The 21095-nt window shown below is 43.2% G+C and overlaps 1 protein-coding gene across 2 annotated transcripts in view; it reads left to right on the plus strand.

Annotated features, from left to right (window-relative positions):
* Positions 1 to 21095, plus strand: part of DHRS11 (dehydrogenase/reductase 11) — a 66673-nt gene that overhangs the window by 32869 nt on the left and 12709 nt on the right. For both annotated transcript variants that reach the window (XM_048824235.2, XM_048824236.2), the window contains exon 2: positions 13981 to 14190. In XM_048824235.2, the coding sequence (XP_048680192.1) occupies positions 13981 to 14190 (210 nt within the window). The remainder of the gene's footprint in view (positions 1 to 13980; positions 14191 to 21095) is intronic.

Below are 21095 nucleotides of genomic sequence, written 5' to 3' on the forward strand. Positions count from 1 at the left end.
GACTTTAAATGGCATGACGGATCTCTCTCTCTCTGGATACATTTGAGGGTATGTTCTCATTCCCCAAGGGAATATGCAAAACGCTTCCCCCAGGCTTCCCTGTGGTCTTGTCCACACAGTCAGTCCCGTGAGTGATGCCAGCTTCAGCACACCCAGGGGGCAAAGGACTGAAGTCGAACCTTTAAATATAAATCCCTGTCTGCTAGTGTTTCTGTTCTTTTCACATCACCATTCGGATGCTGCAAGCATTGGCAGATCTATTCTCTCCCCTCAGTCTTCCCCTATGCGCTGGCCTACGGCAAGTGGGCCTGATTCTGGTCTCTCTTTCTCCAGTGTAACTACATTGACTTCAGTCATATTATTTCTAATTTACCACTGATGCAAGTGAAATCAGAATCAGGCCAAGTAGTAACCTTTTGCTGGCCAGGGCTAGCTCTGTGAGGGCCAGATCCTAAGCTCATTGAAGTCAATGGAAAGCATAGATCAGAGCATGAGGGCTTGTCTATGCTACCGGCCAGATCGACGGGCAGCGATCACTCCAGCGGGGGTCGATTTATCATGTCTAGTATAGACATGATAAATCGACCGCTGATGGCTCTAATGTTGACTCTGGTACTCCACCTCAATGAAAAGCGCAAGGGGAATCGACGGGAGAGCGTCTTCTGTCAACACACCACAGTGAAGACACCGCAGTAGGTAGATCTAAGTACATCAACTTCAGCTACGTTATTCACGTAGCTGAAGTTGTGTAACTTAGATCGACCTCCCCCCCTCCTCTCCTCCTCCCCCGTAGTGTAGACCGGCCCTTAGTCACCTTCTGCCACCATCCCACCTTTACCTATTTGGTTCTGTGTTACTTCTTCCCTAATCTAGCAAAGATGAAGGGGGTGAAGTATGTCCTAAAGTTTTAGGTGTTCCCTATTCTTCTGAACTGTCCCATGGCTCTTAGATCAGCCCTCAAAACTGGAGAAGCAACAACTGTTTAAACCTCCCTTGAGTAGGCATGTGCCTCAGAGTAACCGCAATGATTTGTCCTATGTGTAGAAGCGTGCTGGGAAACTTGCATATACAACCGGAGACCATATAGACCTGGCTGGGGGGGAAATTTGATGAGGATTTGATTGGTTCCCCCCCCCATTTATTTTAAAAACATTGAAATTACATTGAATTTCAGCCAGCTCTACTGGTCTTTGGGGTCGTGTGGGGAGAAATGTGTGTGCGTGTGTAATTTCCCACACACAGTTTAAAATTCCCCCTCTCCTACCATTATTTTGAATCTTAGAATTCAGAATTAACTCAAATTTGAAACATTTTGGATCGCTCCAATAAACCTGCATCAATGAGAATGAAATAAGAAAGACTGTGTATGTATGTTTCTCTACACTTTTACAGCTTGTAAATGTATGGTGTTGGTTTTTTTTTTTGTTTGTTTTTTTGTTTTACTCTTTCTCTTTGTTATCCAAGATGCACAATGATTCTTGGTAACCTTGAGATACAGTGGATGTCCTGTTTTTGTTTTCTGTACCTTGGTACATTAACATCCAATGACTGCATCCTGCTTTACCATGATGGAAAGTGACAGTGACCGTTAAAATTCCAGGCACTGCTGGAACAGTAATTGAACAAAATTCTCACATCATCCTTGGGTGTACTGCAGTGCACTTTGTAAGTTTTTTAAAAAGAAGAGCAATTCAGGAACATTAAAAATGGCCAAGACTTGCGAAACTAAGACCAGCTCAGTCTTGAGCCTACCTGATGTTTTATTTCATTCTTGTTACATCTCTGCCCAGTTGTCTTGCTGTTCCCAGTAATAAGAGACAGGTGAAGTCAGTTTGGAATTAGTTGCTATTAATTTTCTCCACTCTCTTCCCAGCCACCCACAGTTAGAACTTTTTAATGTTCTGCAGATGCCAGAATTTGGGGGTATTGCCCCACTTGTCTCAATTAAACATTTAATTACAAGATAGAGGGAGCCTTATTCCCATTTACACAAGGCCCTTTTACACTGGTCTGGATGTAAATGTAATTCATGCCCATTTTAAGGCCCCTCTGCACTGTAAATGAGAATCTGATCCAACCAGTTTTGACACTGTTTCACAGGATCAGGTCTCCAGTAGGTTTACTCATGTGCCCTGTGTTCTGTTTTCTTCTGTATCTTGGGGGAGCAGGGACCTGATGGGGGGATGGGTGTGTGTGTGTAAAATCTCTCTATCTCTATCTATCTCAAGTGAAATTTCTTAGGGAGACTCAGCGGGGGAGAGAATTATCTTATCAGGAAGAGGACAGAAGGAAATATTCTTCCAACTGACCGAGCTCTTTGTGCTGCGTGTTAACTGCAGCATTTGGATTAGTGTATCTTAATTTCCTGAAAATTTATTTTACATGGCAGTGGGCATGATGGCTTAACATGTGCCGTCTGCTGCTCAGAAATCCTAAAATCGAGAGTGACCTTTGGTGTCTGAGTGCCTGGCGTAGGTTGTTTACTAGGACTTCCTGTTCCCTTGGCACGACGTACCAAGATACAGTGATTGCATTTGGGAGCAAATTAAGATCTTATCCCAAGTACAGAAAGTACATGGCCACGGACAGGCTTATGGGAGCAAAGAATGTGACCGCCAATGCTGTGGAGACTCTTCCGCTGTGATACTTTGTAACGGGCAAATATGGCGTGATAAGCTCTCCCTTTTGAGGTATTGGCATCCAGGCTGCAAGACTGTTTTCTGGCTGGGAAGATCTCTGAACTTGGGCATTATGTCTCTCTCAACCACTGAAATAATCATGAAAGCTGACGCCTTGATGTAAAGCTACGATCAAAAGGGATGAATGGCCCCTTCCATCTTATCAGCTGTGTCCGTCTAGAGTCTCATACGGTCATTGCTGTATTTGCTTTCTAAAACCAACTCTCTGTATAACTTGGATGCTATATTAAATTTTAATCTAAATTTGGGTTATTGCAGATTGTTTTGTATGTAATTTATGACTTTTAAAACCAACTTTGTAATTTTGAATGATCTAAGCCCTATACCCAGATGTACAGACACTCCTTCCTTAACCTGTGTATTATATAATTTTAACATTAGCTTTGATTAAATTTTAAAATCTGAACACCTCCCAGCAGCTCTGGATGCTTCTTTTAATTTGCCTAACTGCTGCTGGCCTTTTAAAAATGTTTCTTTAAGTGTATGCTACAGTCTTTTCCCCTCTTTTTAAACACACATCTTCCTTCAAACCTTATCAGCACACAGTGGCCTATCAGCAAAATCACATAGATGGCCAAATGAAACCACGCACAATAAGGGGGCGGAGGGCTATCGTTCAATCAGAGGGGCAATTTTATGCTGTGTCCTACAGAAATATTGGCTAGCTCAGAACAAGCAGAGCCCGACAGACAGAATGATGCTATTCAAATGTATCGATTTCCCCGTCATTTAGGCTGAACTCAGCAAGTGCCCCCCCTTTTGTTCTGTAATGCTAGTAATAATAGTAATCACAGTTTGCGTTAGTATAACGCCTTCATTTAAGTAATTTGAAGTGTTTTAGGACCTGATCTAGTGCCCATTGAAGACAATGGGTTTTGGATTAGACCCTTAGACATTAAGGCTGAGATTTGCAAAGTCGCCTAAGAGATTTGGATGTCCAACTCCAATTAAAATAAATGAGAATTGGGCACTTAAACCCAATCTCAGCCTGTGAGTCTCCTCATCCCAGTGGAGACTCATTGGAGGTTGTGACTTGCCTAAGGCCACACAGCAAGTGATCAGGAGAGCTGGAGTCAGAACCCTGATCCCCAGTTGTGCCTCCCAGGTCACACTTTTAGGATGCAGAATTCATTAAGTTCTGCTAGGGAGAAATTTTCTTGTTAGGATTTTCTGGCCTCTTTGACCATGTTGCTGTCTCTCCTCATATCCACGAAAGCCAGAGGAGTGAATGAGTTGCACAGTTCTGAGTTATGTTGCTGTCCTAATTTCTGCTGGCAGATGAACAGAATGTTGATTCTTGCAAAGCTGTAGGGGGCCGTGTATGTCAAAGTTCTCTCTCTCTTGTTCGCACATTGCATTGAGGAATCTGTCGCATCAGAGGCAAGCTGGATAGGAGCCAATGCTTACGCTTTGGTTTTGTGGTTAACAGGTCCTGTATTATTTGTAAATACACTGCAATCACACATCAGTTCACACTGCACTTCCTCCCATTTCTCTCTGCAAATCTTGTGACATGTAGAGAAGATTTCACAGTGTACTTTTCCCCCCATTTTCCTTGTGCGCCATAACATTTGTTTTTTCTCTGTCTCTAATGTTTATTTAGAAGATGATCATTTTTCTTGTGCCCCCTTGGTGACTCTGACAGATGCTCTCTACCTCCCTGGGTAATTGTACAAGTGGAACAAAGCATTCTGAAAGCAGAATTCCCACTGCCCTTACAACAGCAGATTCAGGATGCATTGTAGCTGCTTACGTCCTTGGAACCTGCATAGTTTAGCTTTCCTATGTGCAACAGGGTTAAGAGAATCTGTTTCCTTCATTCTTAGTCATGGACTGATGAAAAGGAAAACCCTTTGAGAAGTGCCTGAGCTGCAAAATTTGGCTCTGGAGTCAGATCTCAAACACTCTGAAAGTTCAGGGAGTGAAATTGCCAGTGAAGTCAATGGCAAAGCTTCCAGTGACTTCATTAGGGCCAGGATTTTAACCAGGGTATTTAGATCTGTGGGCTTTGGCTCATTATATTGATATGGACCAGCTGCAAAATTCAGATCGGGGTCTTGGTTTCAATTCTGACCAACCCCAAATTTCATAGCATTTGGACCTGGAGGTTTTGTTTGAAGTTCACCTCTGTGATAGCTGACAAAAAAATAACTCTGTTAATAAGCAGTGAAAGTTGCCTGCCAGGCTTGTTAGCGTCCCCCAGACAGGAGATACCTTTAATGCATTGGTTTATCACTCTTGTTATACTGAACCTCTGTCCTAAGTGGGAACTGGGATGCAGAGGAGCTGCAGGGGCAAAGCTGCTGTCCATTTACTGGGACGCTTTTGGGGAAAACATGGAGGGTATCCTTGCAGGGTTTTCAGCTTCCAACCTCATCTCACTGGTGTTTCTGTAAGACAACGCAATCTGGGCCACTGTATCCCGTAGAAATGTAGTTGGAATTTAGATAGGCAGCCTTGTTGGCCACTCAGGTTCCAGCTTGGATTAGCACCTTACCCGGATGGGGCCTAATTCAACAGCCATGGAAGTCAACGGAAGGACTCCACTGATTTCAGTCGGTCTGGAGATGGCCCATGAGGAAAACGCTGCAAGCAGCTAATGCCTTAGTTTTACATCTCATCCAAAAATCATCACGTGCTCTGAAATCCTAGCGCCACACTACCACAGTTATTCACCCTGGACATGGAGGGAACGGTGCCATCTCTGAAATCCTTGACCACACCCTCTCAAGATGCTCCTTGAATGCCTCCTGTTCAAGCACTGACCCTGCACAAGGCTGCATAGATCACGAGAGCAGGTCAGATCACAGCACAAGTTGGTGTGGCTGTGGGCCATTTACTGATTGAATTTTTGCAGAGGCAACATGTTATCTGTTTGCATTGTCAGGATGCAACACAAATCAGTCTCCTGTGGAGGAAACTACTTATGATACGTTTCAGAGTAACAGCCGTGTTAGTCTGTATATAAAGTCTGCTGCAGTTTCCACGGTATGCATCCGATGAAGTGAGCTGTAGCTCACGAAAGCTCATGCTCAAATAAATTGGTTAGTCTCTGAGGTGCCACAAGTACTCCTTTTCTTTTTACTTATGATACGTGGTATGTCACATAGTCATGCACTGTTGTGTCCCCACTGTCCTGCAAACGCATAGGCCAGTCACTTTGGATACAGAGAGAAGGGCTATAAAGGAAAAGAAAGCTCCCTTTAATGCCATGTACATTTTATTTCACCCGCTGAAATGTCACATTGGTGAAACGGCTGCAGGCTACAGAGTTTGCAAGTGATTTGGTGGATGTTTGTAGCCAGAGTCCATCTCTCCCCAGCAGCCAGACATCATGTGACTATCGCCTCATACTGGAAGCTGTCACTGTCTCTAATGTGACATATCAGCGATGAGATGCTGTTTCTCATTAGCATCAGGGCCCTTTGGAAAGGGTGAGAGGGGATCCTCTGGAGAATTTTGGGCTGTGGCTGTTGAATGATTAACACACACAGAGAGCCGCAGAACCTCTCATTTCATTAGCTTTGTATCATTTAGTTTGATAAAAGAGCTGGATGCTTATAATAATCGCCGATCATGATTAATTAGCAACGGTAATGCATGCAATTGCTGTGTCCTTTATCCACACTTGTGTGTGTTAAGCCTACAGCTTGTCACCCTCCATGTTGTGACATTATTTATTCTCTTTATTAGTGGCTCCGATCTTGTAACGAGACCCCTCTTGTGCGGGGTGCTGTACAAGTATAGAACATGTGTATGCAGTTAAATAGTGTTAAAAAGACTTTCACATCCAGATTCAGAATCTTGTCTGTGTAAATATTTTTTTTAATATGATCATTTACATTTTTTCCCTCTCAAATGACCTGATTTTTGCCTTTAAAAATTCTCATGGAGATGATTAAGGGTTTGCTCAGACTAGGTCACAACCTCCCAGGCGAATGGATACAAAAACATAGGATAGATAAGCCACATGGAGCTAGATCATTGTATTGTTTAGATCATTGTATTGTTCTTGATGCAAAACCTGATACAGGGAGGCAAAAGTCTATTGCTTTCATGCCCCCTTCTGATCCCAGGGGCTGTTTGGACATGGCTTTTGCCCTGTGTGCAAGTTTGAGGAGCCTCAATGTTGCTCTAAACTAGGGCAATTTTAAAGCAGTGGAAGCAGAGACCAGGATGTGGCTTCCAGGGTGCGAATGCATAGAACAAATGCATTACAGTGTGTAGGTGATGCACTGGAAAGCTATTCAAGCTCCTGCAATAAAAGATGAAAACTAAGCAAGGAAACAAAATACAGTACCAATGTTAATATCCCCTGTGAATGTGTGTGAAGATTCTATTCCTCTCTGCACGCAGGCAGGATTAAAAAAAAAAATAAACCTAATAAACTCTGGGCCTGATTCCCCTCTGACTTTTACACCAGTGTAATACCATTGACTTCAAATGACTTACACTGCTGTGAGAGGAGAATCAGGCCCTTAAAGCTGCACAAATGAATAATAAATTGAGCCATATTTATGTTGGAAGCATACACATTAGAAAGCACGTACATACAAATTCCCTTTGGTTCCCATAATGTAATGCTGCTTTATGAGTTTTGCCTCTTAAATTCAGGGGGAAAACAGGACAAACAAACCCAAGTACAATAGAACTGTGGAAAAAAATGTATCCAATAATCTTCATCTTTCTGTTCAGATACAATGAGCCCTAAGCCTCACCTGCACAAAGACCTTTTCTTAGGCTTCTTGTGAAGGAAAAGAATTTCACCCTGTTCTCACTTGCCAGGTTTTTGATACCGGATCATTATGCTTTTCACAATGTAGAGTTTGTTGTTTACTATATGTAATGAATCCCAGTGCCCTCTGAGCATGGTATACATGTCCCTTTTTTGTTTTTTAAGGGCAAATATTCAACAAAATTGAATGTAAAATTACATTGTGCAAACTGACAGTGACTTGTAACAAGGCGCTTTTGCTGGGATTTAGTTGCTAATTAAAGGTATGACTGTGTGATTGCAGTTACACTGGTGTAAACCAGGAGGAGCTCCAGACAAGTCAGTGGGGGTAACGCTCAGGCCAGTATTAGGGAAGTTGGTTTGTAGTTTAGGGAACAATTTCCCTGCACCTTTAGTTATTTACATAAATGCAAAATGGGGATAAAAGGCTACCAGATGATAATGGTAGCACTTTAAATCATTTTAGCGTGGTGTGATTGTATACGATGCAGGAAATCGTGAACTGGGCCCACAGCTCCTGATTATTAGTAATAAATAAAACATCATTTTTATGACTGTAGTGCCAAGAAGTCCCAGTCATGGACCAGGCTGTCAATATACTAGGTGCTGTCATCTCTTGTTTACACTGTTTTTAATCTGGTAATGCCATTAATTTAGTGGAATTATTCCTGGTTTGCACTGGTGTAGGTGAGATCATAATCAGGCCTTGTCTTCATTGCTGAAAAGGTGTGTGTGTGTTTTTTACCTCAGGGTAACTAATATGGTAAAAACATGGTGAAAGCCTGGCATTTTTGCTTCACCTCAAGGTAAATTAGGCGAGGTCAGCACTATAACTTCACGTGAAGTTTAGACTTTACCCAGTTTACCTCATATAAAACTTAAGTGCCTGGTCTTTCCTGTATTTTTAATTCAGGATGGTTCTTGCATGTTAGTTACCCTGAGATAAAAAATGCGTCTTTTTTTAGCAGTGAAGTCAAGCCCTAGGCCCAAAGCCTGAAACCCTTACTGCGTTCAGTTCAGCGCCGTTATTCCTGTGGGATTCAATAGAAGGGGTGTGTCTGGGGAGAAACAAAACACAAAGACGTCTTTCTTTTTCTAATGTCACTTGGGGATGTAGGGACTAATTCTCATTTACACTGTGTAGACACGTAAAATGCTACAGCAGCACACATTCAGCGCTGCAGCTGTGTCGCTGTAGCTCTTCAGTGTAGACACACACAGCAATGCTGGGAAGGGTTCTCCTGTCGGTGTAATTAATCCACTTTCCAGAGAGGCGGTAGCTAGGTTGATGGAGGAATTCGTCCCTCGACCTGGTGCTGTCTACAACAAGGGTTAGAGACAGCGACATCTCTCGGGGCTGTGGATTTTTCACACCCCCAGAAATGTACTATGCTGATGGACATTTTCAGTGTCGACCAGGCTTAACACTGCTTTGCATCACTCTAGCCATGTAAAAGGGGTGTTAAAGGTGGTGTAAATTACCTCTTGTTTGGATTCAGAGTAGCAGCCAGAGTAGCAGCTCATCGGAAGTGAGCTGTAGCTCACGAAAGCTTAAATTGGTTAGTCTCTAAGGTGCCACTAGTACTCCTTTTCCTCTTTTTTGGAAGCTCTGAGAACTACTTTAACCCTGAATTACACTTGCATCCACTCTTAGTCCCATCACTCTTTTATGCTGCCAGTGTAGCATAAAAGGGCCTTCGCATAACTGAGAATCAGGCCCAAGGTGACCAGCTAAATTTCAAGGAAATAAAGGACAAGGATATGGAAAAAATATCAGAGAGAGGTTAATTTGAAAGGACATCACCTTACAGACTCTTACTCGTGGTACAGACTTTTGTATCACTCTGTACTATTCTTTGCATATTTAAAGCTTGATTTTTTTTTTCTCTTTTATCTGGGGCAGGGTTTGAGTCTTGGTTGACTTACGCCTTGTCTCATCATTTGCACCAGTGCTGAGTGAACGAGTCCCGAAGGATCACGTTCCTTGCTTTGGCACAAACAGTGCTGATCTGCTTGTGACTTAAGTCCCTCCCCCAACCTATCTGAGGTCTCACCACCTCCCCACAGGTCGGCAGGCAGCCTTTTGCTTCACTGCAGTAGCCTGCAGGATGTGAGATTGTCTTTCCTTCTCAAGTGCTTTGTCTTTTAAATGACTCTTGTTTTATGTATTCAATCCCCCCACCCTTCCATCTGGCTTTTATATTCTTACTTTTTAGAGGTTTTAACCATTCTTGTTTCTTATGTATATCGTTTATAGTGACACAAGGCCCTATTTGGAGGTGCCGTGTGTGTACATTGAAAGCTTTATGAATATTATTTTACATGGTCTCCAGCTCAGATACCATGATAATGAGTGGAGGGTGAGAAAACCTGGATTTGTGCTGGAAATGGCCCAACTTGATGATCACTTTAGATAAGCTATTACCAGCAGGACAGTGGGTGGGAGGAGGTATTGTTTCATATTCTCTGTGTGTATATAAAGTCTGCTGCAGTTTCCACGGTATGCATCCGATGAAGTGAGCTGTAGCTCACGAAAGCTCATGCTCAAATAAATTGGTTAGTCTCGAAGGTGCCACAAGTACTCCTTTTCTTTTTGCAAATACAGACTAACAAGGCTGTTACTCTGAAACCTGTCCAAACCTGGAATACAGTAGCTCTTTCCCACCCAAGATCTCAAAGTTCTTCACAAACATGAATGAATAAAGCCTCACAATATGCCTGTGAGGCAAGTCAGAATTAGGCTTGTCTACACTGGCAATTTACAGTGCTGCAACTTTCTCACGGAGGGGTGTGAAAAAACATCCCCGAGTGCAGCAAGTCTCAGCGTTGTAAAGTGCCAGTGTAAAGAGTGCACCAGTGCTGGGAGCCGCGCCCCTGGTGGAAGTGGGTTTTTTTCGAGCGCAGGGAGAGCTCTCTGCCACAACCACACAAGCCACATTAAAGCGCTTTAGTGTTGCCAGTGGGAAACGTTCAGGTCAAAATGTTCAAAAGTAGCCGCTGATTTTAGGTACCCACCTCTGAGATTCTTTGAGCTGGATTCTCAGCTGGTGTAGATCAGGATAGCTCTGTTGACTTTGATGGAGTCCCAAACTTCCTGAATTTTAAGAGCTCTGAGAGTGCAAACCTCCAATTGAAGTCAGTGAGAGCCGAGTGCCTCTGAAAATTAGGTTCAAAGGAGAAGATCAGCCTCTAAAGGTGGAAGTACATGAAACAGTAACTTTTGAAAAAGTGGCTGTGACACACAAACGAATGCAGTAACTGGGAACAAAACAGAGGTTTTCTGACTCCCCCTCCCTGACTGAGGCCCCCCCCCCAAAAAAACCCCCTCCAAAACACCCCTGAAGCAGTTGCTAATATTTTAAAATTCTGACTGGAGCTAATCAGAAAATGAGTAGGGGAGAGAGAATCACATTTTGTTGTGATTTCTCCCTCCCCCTCTAACCCTCTTGGGCAAAAATAGATATTTCAATGGAAAATGTAATCAAAAAGGTGAATTTTGAAAAATGTGAACCAACTGTAACCCTCATATTTTATGGAAAAGGAAGGGGAACAGTTAAGAGAATCCAGTTTCATTTACTGATTTGGTTTTTAATTTTTTCCCCCCAAAGAAAGGAACTCTTTATATGGTATATGTTGTTGTTTAACATTCCAACTGAGTATTTATATTCCAAGAAGGCAATGTGTGAACTCTGGTACGCTTTCACTCTGTCTTATATATTAATTTTAAAAGACAATGTCAAGGTAACTAGTTCCCAAAATGTACACACGGTGGGGGAAATCCTGGTTTCATTGAAATCAATGGGAGCTTTGCCATTGCCTTCAGTGGGCCAGAATTTATTTCACCCCGTGTCTTTTAAAAATGAGCTAGTTCTTTTCATGTCGATGTTCCACTGATGCTTCTTTGACAAACTGATTGTTGCGGAGAGCTCAATTTAAATCACTCATCCCCTCCTGCTGCTTGCATTAGCAAAGCTCTGCGTCTGTATTTTTGAGAGTGAATTTCACTCAGACCCTGTCCTCTACAGGACTCACCAGAAGCCAGGCATGGTTTTTGCTTGCCTTTTAGTTGTTGTTTAAATTACTTGTTACTGCAAAGACTGGTTTATAAAACAAACACCTCAGTTCAACTGGGAAGAGCGAGGTTGGGCGTACAATAGTTTAGTCACCGAAGGCCGTAATACAGTACTTTGGTCTAACTCTGGTTGTTGGGTTGAGTATGGGTGGTTTAGTGGCCTCTGATATACAGGAGGTCAGAATGACCTAAAAGCATTAATGATACGTTTTAGTCCATTTTGTAGAGCTAACCCCTTTGAATATATCACTTGGTAAGGGAAGGGTAATATTTATTATGATTAATTATTTAATAATAATTGATCAATTTAATTATTTGTATTATTATTAATACTAATAATATATATTATTATATATGGTACCCTTTACGTCTGTCACAGTAAGTCACCTTGGACGATCAGGGCTGGATCACTAGCCTGGGAATCATTCTTGCACAGCAATGCTAATGCCTGATCCAGTGCCCACTCACATCCAGGGGAGTCTTTCCATTGACGTCAGTGGCTGCTGGATCTGATCCTTAGACCTTTACCTCGATCACTTCCTTTTGGGCAGCAGACAGGCCAGTCCTCCCAAACCTAAGTGCCCTTTAGGAAGATTCCTTCAAGAGCTGGTGCTTTGTAATTTATTTTGGCTAGTTAAACCACATGAATGAAACTTAAATCAACAGCAAGTCACCTCCAGGCGTGGGCTCTGTTACTGTACATTTTGGGGTGTGCCAAGACCTCAGACCCTCGGTGGATCTAAATCAGTGTTTCATGGTGCATACGCTGTAGTGCGGATGGCGCTGAAAAGTACTTGTATGGAAGCCAGTCAGCTTAAACCAAGTCCCTGATGCAGCTAAGACCTAAACATGTGCTTAACTTTAAGTACATACTTAAGTCCTATTGAAATCAATGGAAAGCTCAAGCTAACAGTGCTGGATTGGTGTGTTTGGAGGACCTTTGACTTGAATTCATTCCTCCCCAGGCCTGATCCAATTCCCATTGAAGTAAATGGAAAGGCTCCCATGGTTTACAGTACTGGATCGGGCCCTAAATTTGCTGACCATCTTCAGGACAGAAGGCAAAGCTATCTGTTTTACAAGGCTTTCTCTCCTTTGGGTGTTTTTGGGGGGATTATTTGATAAGAGCATATGTTTTGTTTGAGTTACTGCCCAGTGGCTCAGTGGACAAATTTTGCTTTTTGTTGTTCTTTATTATAAATGTAGAGGTTGACAATTATGTGCACCATGCAAGGCGGCTGAATTAAGTGATCTGAATAATAAACACATTTAAGTGTTTAAAAAATGACTTCAGTGAAGAGTCATAAGGGCCAAGACTGAACTTTATATAAATCCTTTAATGGTTCTGAGAACACAGTCCATGCTGTGCCCTGGTTCAATTTATTCAAGCTTCTTGGAAATGGCTGATATTTAAAAAATCTGCCAGGTGCAGAGGTGATCTTCTTACTGTAAAATACTACAATCCAGCACACACATTAGACAGCATGGGGCCAGATTGTCAGCTAGTGTAAATCAATGTAACTCCATTCACTTCAGTGGAATGATGCTGATTTACGCCAGCTAAGGATCTGGCCTTACAAATGCAAACCAAGGGGAATTCAGTTTTGAGTAGTTATGTCTGTGACATTTATAGCATCCAACCCAAGAGGATAAGCTCTGTGGAGCTGGATGAGCAAATGTAATGTGCAAGTGACAGGCAATTAGCAAGACAGCCTATGCTACACATAAGATCAGGCCTCCTCTTGCCAAGTCTGAGACCTGGTTTACACCTAAAACTTAGGCTGATGTAGCTACATTGCTCAGGAGTATGAAAAAATCACATCTTGGAGAGATGTAGTTAAACTAAACTAAGCCCCGATTTAGACATGGCTTGGTCGATGGGATGATGGATGAATTCTCCCAACTACTACCTCTCGAGGACGTGGATTTACTACAGTGACTGAAACCCCCCTTCCATCGCTAGAGCAAGTGTCTACACTACTGTGCCTCAGTGGCATAGCTACAGTAGTGTAGCTTGTAGTGTAGACCTAGCCTTAGTCCCTTTCTGCGAAGACGTTTTAAAATCAAGGGTCAAGGACCATAATTTTAGTAATCAGAACAGGAGATTCTGGCAGCCTTATCTGCAGAGGCAGCGTGGTCCAGTGGATAGGGTACCACGCTGGAATTTGGGTTCTGTTCCTGGCTCTGTGACCTTGAGTGAGTCACTTCCCCGTCTGTGCCTCTGTTCCCATTGTCTGTCTCTCCTATTTAGACTGCAAGTTCTTCGGGGCAGCGACTGTCCCGTACTATGCATTTATACAGGTCTAGCGCAGTGGGGCTTTGATCTTGGTTGGAGCTGTTAGGTGCTGCTGTAATACAAACTAATGACGAAAGTACTTGCTGGCAGAAATGAAGTGCACAGCTGATCAGTTGGGCCTTTCCCAGGGAAAGGGATTCTGATTGCTTTTCTCTTCCTTCCTTTTTTCTTTCTCTAGAAATTGGCAGCAGAATGCCAGAGTGCGGGATACCCTGGCATCCTAATTCCCTATAAGTGCGATCTGTCCAATGAAGAGGAGATCCTATCTATGTTCTCTGCAATCAAGACTCTACATCAAGGGGTTGATGTGTGCATCAACAATGCTGGCTTGGCTCGCCCCGAGCCCCTGCTGTCTGGGAAAACGGAGGGTTGGAGGATGATGATAGATGTGAGTAGTTTGCCCACGAGACAATGGGAACTATGATGGGCTGGACAGAGAGAAGCGAGTCTTTGCCATGACCAAGCGTTTGGATGCAGAGACAAGTGTCGCCTGCTGGCTGGGTGCTAGGGGTGGGAAAATGTGTTTTGCCTGATTCTTGAACCATCTGGAATGTAGGAGTGATTAGAGTAGGGCACAGATTGGGGGAAAAGGGAGCAGAAAGGGAGGGAACTCTCCACCGGAAAAAATAGGGCAAAAAATGGAGCAGAGACCAGGTGGAGTGAAAACCAAATACAAAGAGACAATGGGGAAATAAGGAGCAGGGATGGTGAGAGGACATCCTAATTAAAAAATACACTGTGGTATGTCTACCTAGGTATTTATCTGGCCCTCATCACTCTAGTATCTGGGCACCTCACAGTCATTCATGGATTTTATCTTCAGGCCACTCCTGTGAGGTAGAAAATTCTGTTGTCTCCACATGGGGAACAGAGGCATTAGGTAGATAGTGTCTTACCCACGGTCACCCAGGCAGGGTGTGGCTGAGCCAGAGATCAAACCCAGTTTCAGTCACAACCCAGTGTCCTAGCCAATCGACCCGCCTCTCTATCTTGATATGCTGTAGGCATCCACTGATCCTGGCCTAGTTTGGGGTGGGGAGTGATTATTTTGCCCCAATATAGTACTCATCACAGGCTTCTCTTTACCAAGAAACATCAGTTTTGGTTTTAAATGAGATCACTTTCTGGCAGGGGGTGAAACATGGGTATAAATTTCATGGGAAAAAGATTGGCAAATGTGAAGGCACAGCCTAACAAATAGTCTTAGAAGTGTTGCAAAATCTCCACCCCTCACAGAGGTTCACCATCTCAATTGAGCACTGTTGCTGTGTGCTGTTAAACAACTGCTGTGTTCCACCCTAGAAGTGTTGCCTGATCTTTAGATTATGTATTAATTATATTGATTACTTTAGAATCCCCAGTTATCACTTTGGGGGCTGCCAGATTCTTGCCCCAAGATCATGCCCAGTATTATTTAAATTATTATACAGTTGGGAACCCTGATGTACACAGTTGCAATACACACACTATAGGAACTCTCTTATCTTTACAAATATAGTTTATTAATATATTTAGCACGGTCACAAACACCCCAACTTAGGAAGATAGATAGAAATACGACAGCATGTACATCTGCACACCCATATACTCACACCATCCCTTGTAGAACAGCCTGAAACGTTAGCCATCGTCTTCCTCATCACCATCACCTTCCTCATCTTCATCAGTGGCCATCATTGTGGCACCTCCCAAGGACTAAATCTCTCTCTCCTACCCCCCTTAGGCTTTTATAATACATTATGCTGTTGCCGCTATGTTTGATGCATGTTCAGTAGGGAATTTTTCCCTTCTCCTTATTTGTATTTCCTCACCTTACTGATGTTGGAGTGTCTTTTTCCTACAGGTTAGTTTATCAATGATCCTAACTTATTATCGTATACGTCTGTTCGTTACCATGGCCCTTTTGTGGTTAGGTATCACATTTGTTATTTCTGTCCTAACTGGTTATTTTGGCTCTTTCCAAGTTCCAAGTGGTGGTGTACCTGTTAAGTTTAAAAGGGTATGAACTTAGGAAAGCCCCTATGCCAACCTACTTCAATGCATTCTTTATGTTAAAGGTTGCAGCCATATATGAACCATATGCTTTAGTTCATCACCATTTATCTAGTGAAAGGTCCCAAACCATATGTATGCTAACTTTGCCTTAGCTCAACATACAGGATGTGGTTTGCAGGTACCTTATGTTACAGCCAAAATATACACTAATATAAACCTATTATAATAAAACAAATAATCAAACCCATAAGAAACGTATAAGAAAAGATATATAGGCAAGTAAGCAGGCCAGCCTTAAATGTATCTCATGTACCTGTTATGTACGTCAGTTCGTTGCCAGGACACTTCTGTAGTTAAATTATTTATCTGTGGTCAGAACTTCCCCTTAAACTCCCCAAATACTTGGGGTTTTCGGTTGGGGCATTTATCTGTGCAAAGTTTATCTGTTCAAAGTTCACAGGGTCACAGGTCTTAGCCTTATGCTAACTTGCTGAAGCTAATGTCTTACAGGATACAGGCCTGTAGGTTTCTTGCATTACTGCTAAATCTAATGCAAATCAGAATATAATGCAAAGCAGTAAATAAAGGCAAACTAGCCCACTGGGCTACAGAAGTGGCAGCATTCCAGGAGAGTCTGCTACATACCTGCAGGATGACTTCATTACATGGATAGGTCTGCCGTTGCTGTCCTCTTTCGTGAAGGCAAAGACCACAGTTTGCTTTCTTGTGGCTTTGCCACTTGTGGACTATTCTGCTTTTTCTTGCCAAAACTATGCTTCGTCATTTTGTGTTACATGGATTCCAAACTATGGATTGTGATATTACTGGGGTCTGCAATACTGCATCACTGTTTAATTCTGAATTTTAACTGGATTATATTTTACCTTGGGACTGATTTTCAGAGGTGCTGAGCTCCCATTATTTTTAACTTGGGAATGGCCTCGTTTTCATTTTAATTGAAAAAAAGGACCTATTTTCAAGCAGCCCCCTCTCCAAATCATCCTCCCCCCAAACAAAAATATGACAAATCCAGTACATGAGCCCCCTTTTTTTTTTTTTTTTGACTTGGTACCAAAATACAAAAGCTTTTAATTTCATGTAGATTTGCACTTTGTCGTGATTGTGTCACACTTCTTCAACACGGAGGTCCCCTTTATAGTAGACAAATGCTCCAAAGGTCTCCTTGGAAGTGGCTGATGTATCTATAACCCACGGCTGATTAATAGATTTCATGTGATAGAATGTTCTCTCCTGGTCTGTGTGTAATATTGGTGACCTGGAATCTGTGGCATGCTGATTCCAGGAGCCCTAGAGAATGGTCCTATCCCTGCACACTCAGGGAGTCATTACCACGTAGTTGTATCAAATGTCCACTCACATAAGGGTATGTCTAGACTGCAGCCACTGGGTGTGATTGCAGCCTGAGCCAACATACCCCAAGTTAGCTTAAATCTTGCTTGCTCAGGTCCGTAGTCAGCCGCCCCTCAGCCTAATAAGCTATAGCATTCCTTTTTTTCTGGTCTTTATTACTTTATTTTCCGTTCAAAATCTGGTTAGAGCTGGATACCACTGAGCCGATTTCACGTGCCGTACTAGGAAATTGTGAAATTCTATCACATTATTTACAAAAACAGTCTTCTATGATATGTACATACAGTACCTAGCATAATGGGACCAGAATCTTAGCTGGAGATACTACTGTAATATTAACAATAAGTGCATGTATTTATGGTTCTGTTTTCTGTACCACACTGTGCCTTTAAAGGTCAGAAGTCCATCTGCAGTGGAGGCAGGGTTGTGAGGTGATTTGGGATCTTACAGCATGAAAGATACTTTCTGTTCTCTCTCCCTCTTCTGGAAACTTTATTTTTTCTAATTTTAAGTTATGGGAAATGACAAAGAGAGTCCTCCATTCTGGAAATGTATGTTCTGCTCATTGTGTGCAGACAACATACCCGTGTGTGTCTGCTTTGACCTAGCTGTGGCATTAATTGTCAGGGTGATGTTATGCCGCCTGTGATAAACCGGGATGTCCAAATATTATCCAAATGACGGCTTTATTGAAAGCTTGCCAGCAGCTGAGAGCTGAACCTAACTTGTGTCTAATGAACCCAGTTTCAGTGGCACTTTCAATCTGGAGGGAAAGTCCATGGAAACCACAGGTCCCCGTGTGCTATAAGCCATCCTGATCTGAGCAGCTTTACTGAACCTGGCTCATGACTTTTAACCTGCTAGTAAACATTGAAAATGCCATTAAAAATAGCTCTGGATTTTTCTTCCTCTCTGAATAGTCCCCTTTTCACAGCTTGGAAATCTCACTCTCTGAACACACTGTAGCTGAGTATAACTTTCGGTCTGTTAGTGGGGCTTTTGCTGTCTCTCTCTAACTACATATGCATCAGAGGGATATGCTTACTGAGTGCCACATGTGTGCCTCTAATCAACATCTGTCTGGTCTGGTTCTGATGCACTTTCCAAAACTTTTCAAGAGTTTCTTGAAACGGAGGCTGCCAGCTCCTTTCATGGGCCATTGGGTCTTCGCAGTGCTCTGAATAGTACGTAGAGAATTTCTTCAAATGTTCTGCAGGAAGAAAAGCATTAGAGAACGCTTTTATTTTGAAGGGTGTTACGGAAGCATTTCAAAGTCCAGCTGTGCTGAAGGAGAGGGGAAAAAAAATCCCCAAATAACCGTAGATCCCTTCATTAGGAGACATTTATGGCCTTAAATCTACTGGAAGGGTTTTTAAATTGTTCCTTCTTTCTTTACATCATTTATGAGCTTTTGAGACTGACTTTGACTTTTAACGATCCCTCTTCCCATGTTTCTTCCTTGAAACTTGTTCCTGTAGCTTCACCAGCCGAAGATGTGCTATCATTTATTTATTACAGCCCCTAATGCTCTGCTGCAGGATTCCAGATCCTCGTCACCTGAACTGTTGTCTGTTGTTTATTCCCTCCGCGCCCCTGACTGCAGGCTTCTTAGGGCATGGACCACATCCGCTTTGTGTCCTCTAAAGCACTGAGCAAGCTGTTGGCATTTAACAAATTCACAGTGCATGAGTGTGAATTTTATGCCACTCTGGCCCCATAAAGGGGCCTTAAAATGAGTGGAAATATTCCCTAGCCTGAAAGTATCCACAAAATGCCCCTTGTACAGAGGAGCTCCTTTGAATGGTGTGGAGAGAGCCCCTGGCTCCAGCCCCTGGTGTAGGGGGACGTCGGGGGCATCACGGATGCATACTGCATTATGGCTATTCTTTGTGTCCCGGGGCTCACAGAGGGCTACATTCGAGCAGTCTCAAGGCAGGGGCTAGCCAGGCTCCTGCAGGACCCCAGCATATGGGGCTTACAAAGGTGGTTTAAAGCCACCCTTGTGCCCTTCCCCTAAGTGCAAGAATGGAGCAACTGGGAAACAAACTCTGAGATTTTTATCAGTCCTTGGTCGGATGCACTCTCATTGACATTGGCCAGAATCTCGAGAAGGACCTCCGATTTGGCTGGTATTACAGCATGGTTTTGTCTGAATTTCCCCCTGATTCTGTTTCCTATTAAGGTACTTTGTCTCCAGCTGGATGGGCAGAAAAATGGCCTCTTGCCAATCCATTGCTGAGAGAGGAGAGGTATATTGGTAGGATATTGCTCAGCTGATTCTATTTTGGGACTCCCAGCAAATTACCAACTTTTCCAATATCTCTTTATTGAGTTTCTTTTCTTTGAATCACTCCAGGTAGAGCCAGAAAGTAGCGGAGAAATTGAAAAGGTCAGAAATGAGAACTGGCTGATCCCGGGCAAGATGGATCAAAGGCAACAATCCCTCTGATCAAAAATAGGAAAGGTTTTACATGTGTTGGAGCAGGTCCTCAGCTGGTGTTAATCAGCGTTGCTCTGTTCACTTTGATGGAGCTGTGCCGATTTTACACCAGCTAAAGATCTAGCTCATAAAATCACAGGCAGAATGAAAACAATGTTTGCTTCCTCAGCATGGCTCGTCTCCACATGTACAATGCAGCTCCCGGCTAGGGTGTGAACCGGGGGTGGGGATGGGGGGAAGGGTTCAAAAGCACTTATATGATTTAGGGATATAAAACCCAGTGGGGTTTTGAAAATCTCACCCCAAATCTCAACGCCCAACGAGTCATGGGATGGCTCTGCATTATCACAAGGTGGTGGCTTTGGGATAGGAGCGCACACACACCATACCTGGAGAACAATCCCTGCATCTCCTGGCACAGAGAGGCTTCTAGCAGCCAGGTTTATGCCCAGAAAACAGATAACCAAAGGTTAACGTTTAACACCAAATCAGAGATCTAGGCTTTCAAACTCCGCAAGAGCCACCACCTTGTGCAATGTCTGGTAGGCCTTGAAACTTTAATGGCGTGATTTATGGCTGCCCCCTGCAAGAGTGCCCAAGTGGGGGAGGATGCAAAGAGCCTGCATCCTCAGTGCAGAGGCTGGTCATAGTTATAGCCTTAGCTGTATAGGGGACACTCAGGGCTAAGCTCCTCCAAAGGGAAAGGGTTAGGAGGCAGGGCTGTAGTCCCACCTGTCATGCCCATCCACACCAGCCCAAAGACTCAGGTTCAATTTCTCAAAGGTATTTAGGTGCCTAACTCTCACTGAAATAGGAACCTAGATACCTTTGAGTGTCTAGGCCCCAGTATGGTGCTTTCACCACAGGACTATCCTTCCTCTCTTTTCGTAGAATAGTAGGACTGGAAGGGACCTTGAGAGGTCATCTAGTCCAGTCCCCTGCACTCAAAGCAGGACTAAGTGTTATCTAGACTATCCCTGATAAGTGTGTATCTAACCTGCTCTTAAAAATCTTCCATCTCCTTTCCTCCGGTTTATGAGATTTCCATTCTCCCCTCTATTCTCCCAGCTTGTTTATAATATTGTGCTCTAAATGAGACCGGACTAAAGTCTGCTCAGCCTTCTACATTCTGCTCAGGAGCATCTGGAGTCCTGTGTTGTGTACACACCTTATTTTACACAGTAATCTTTGAACAGCGCCTTCACGTTTTACCCACTGACCTTTACAGCCACGAATTCAAGCAGAACCTTCCATCCACTCCATGTGGGCTACGTTCCAGCCCAGAGGCAAAAGATTCTAGTATGCATACTACCACTTTCAGTAACTCTTGCACGGTGCAGGGTTGGGTGAAAAGTCCTGGCTCTCTGGGTCTTTTGACAGTTCTTCATTGACCGGGGGTGCTTTTTGCAGTTTGTTTGACTATACCTCTGCTGTGCGTGTATGCAAAGCGACAATACAGTACCGTGTAAGGCACATTTTCACAGAGG

This window comes from Caretta caretta, chromosome 17 (assembly GCF_965140235.1).
Source record: "Caretta caretta isolate rCarCar2 chromosome 17, rCarCar1.hap1, whole genome shotgun sequence".
In the NCBI taxonomy this organism is placed as follows: Eukaryota; Metazoa; Chordata; order Testudines; family Cheloniidae; genus Caretta; species Caretta caretta.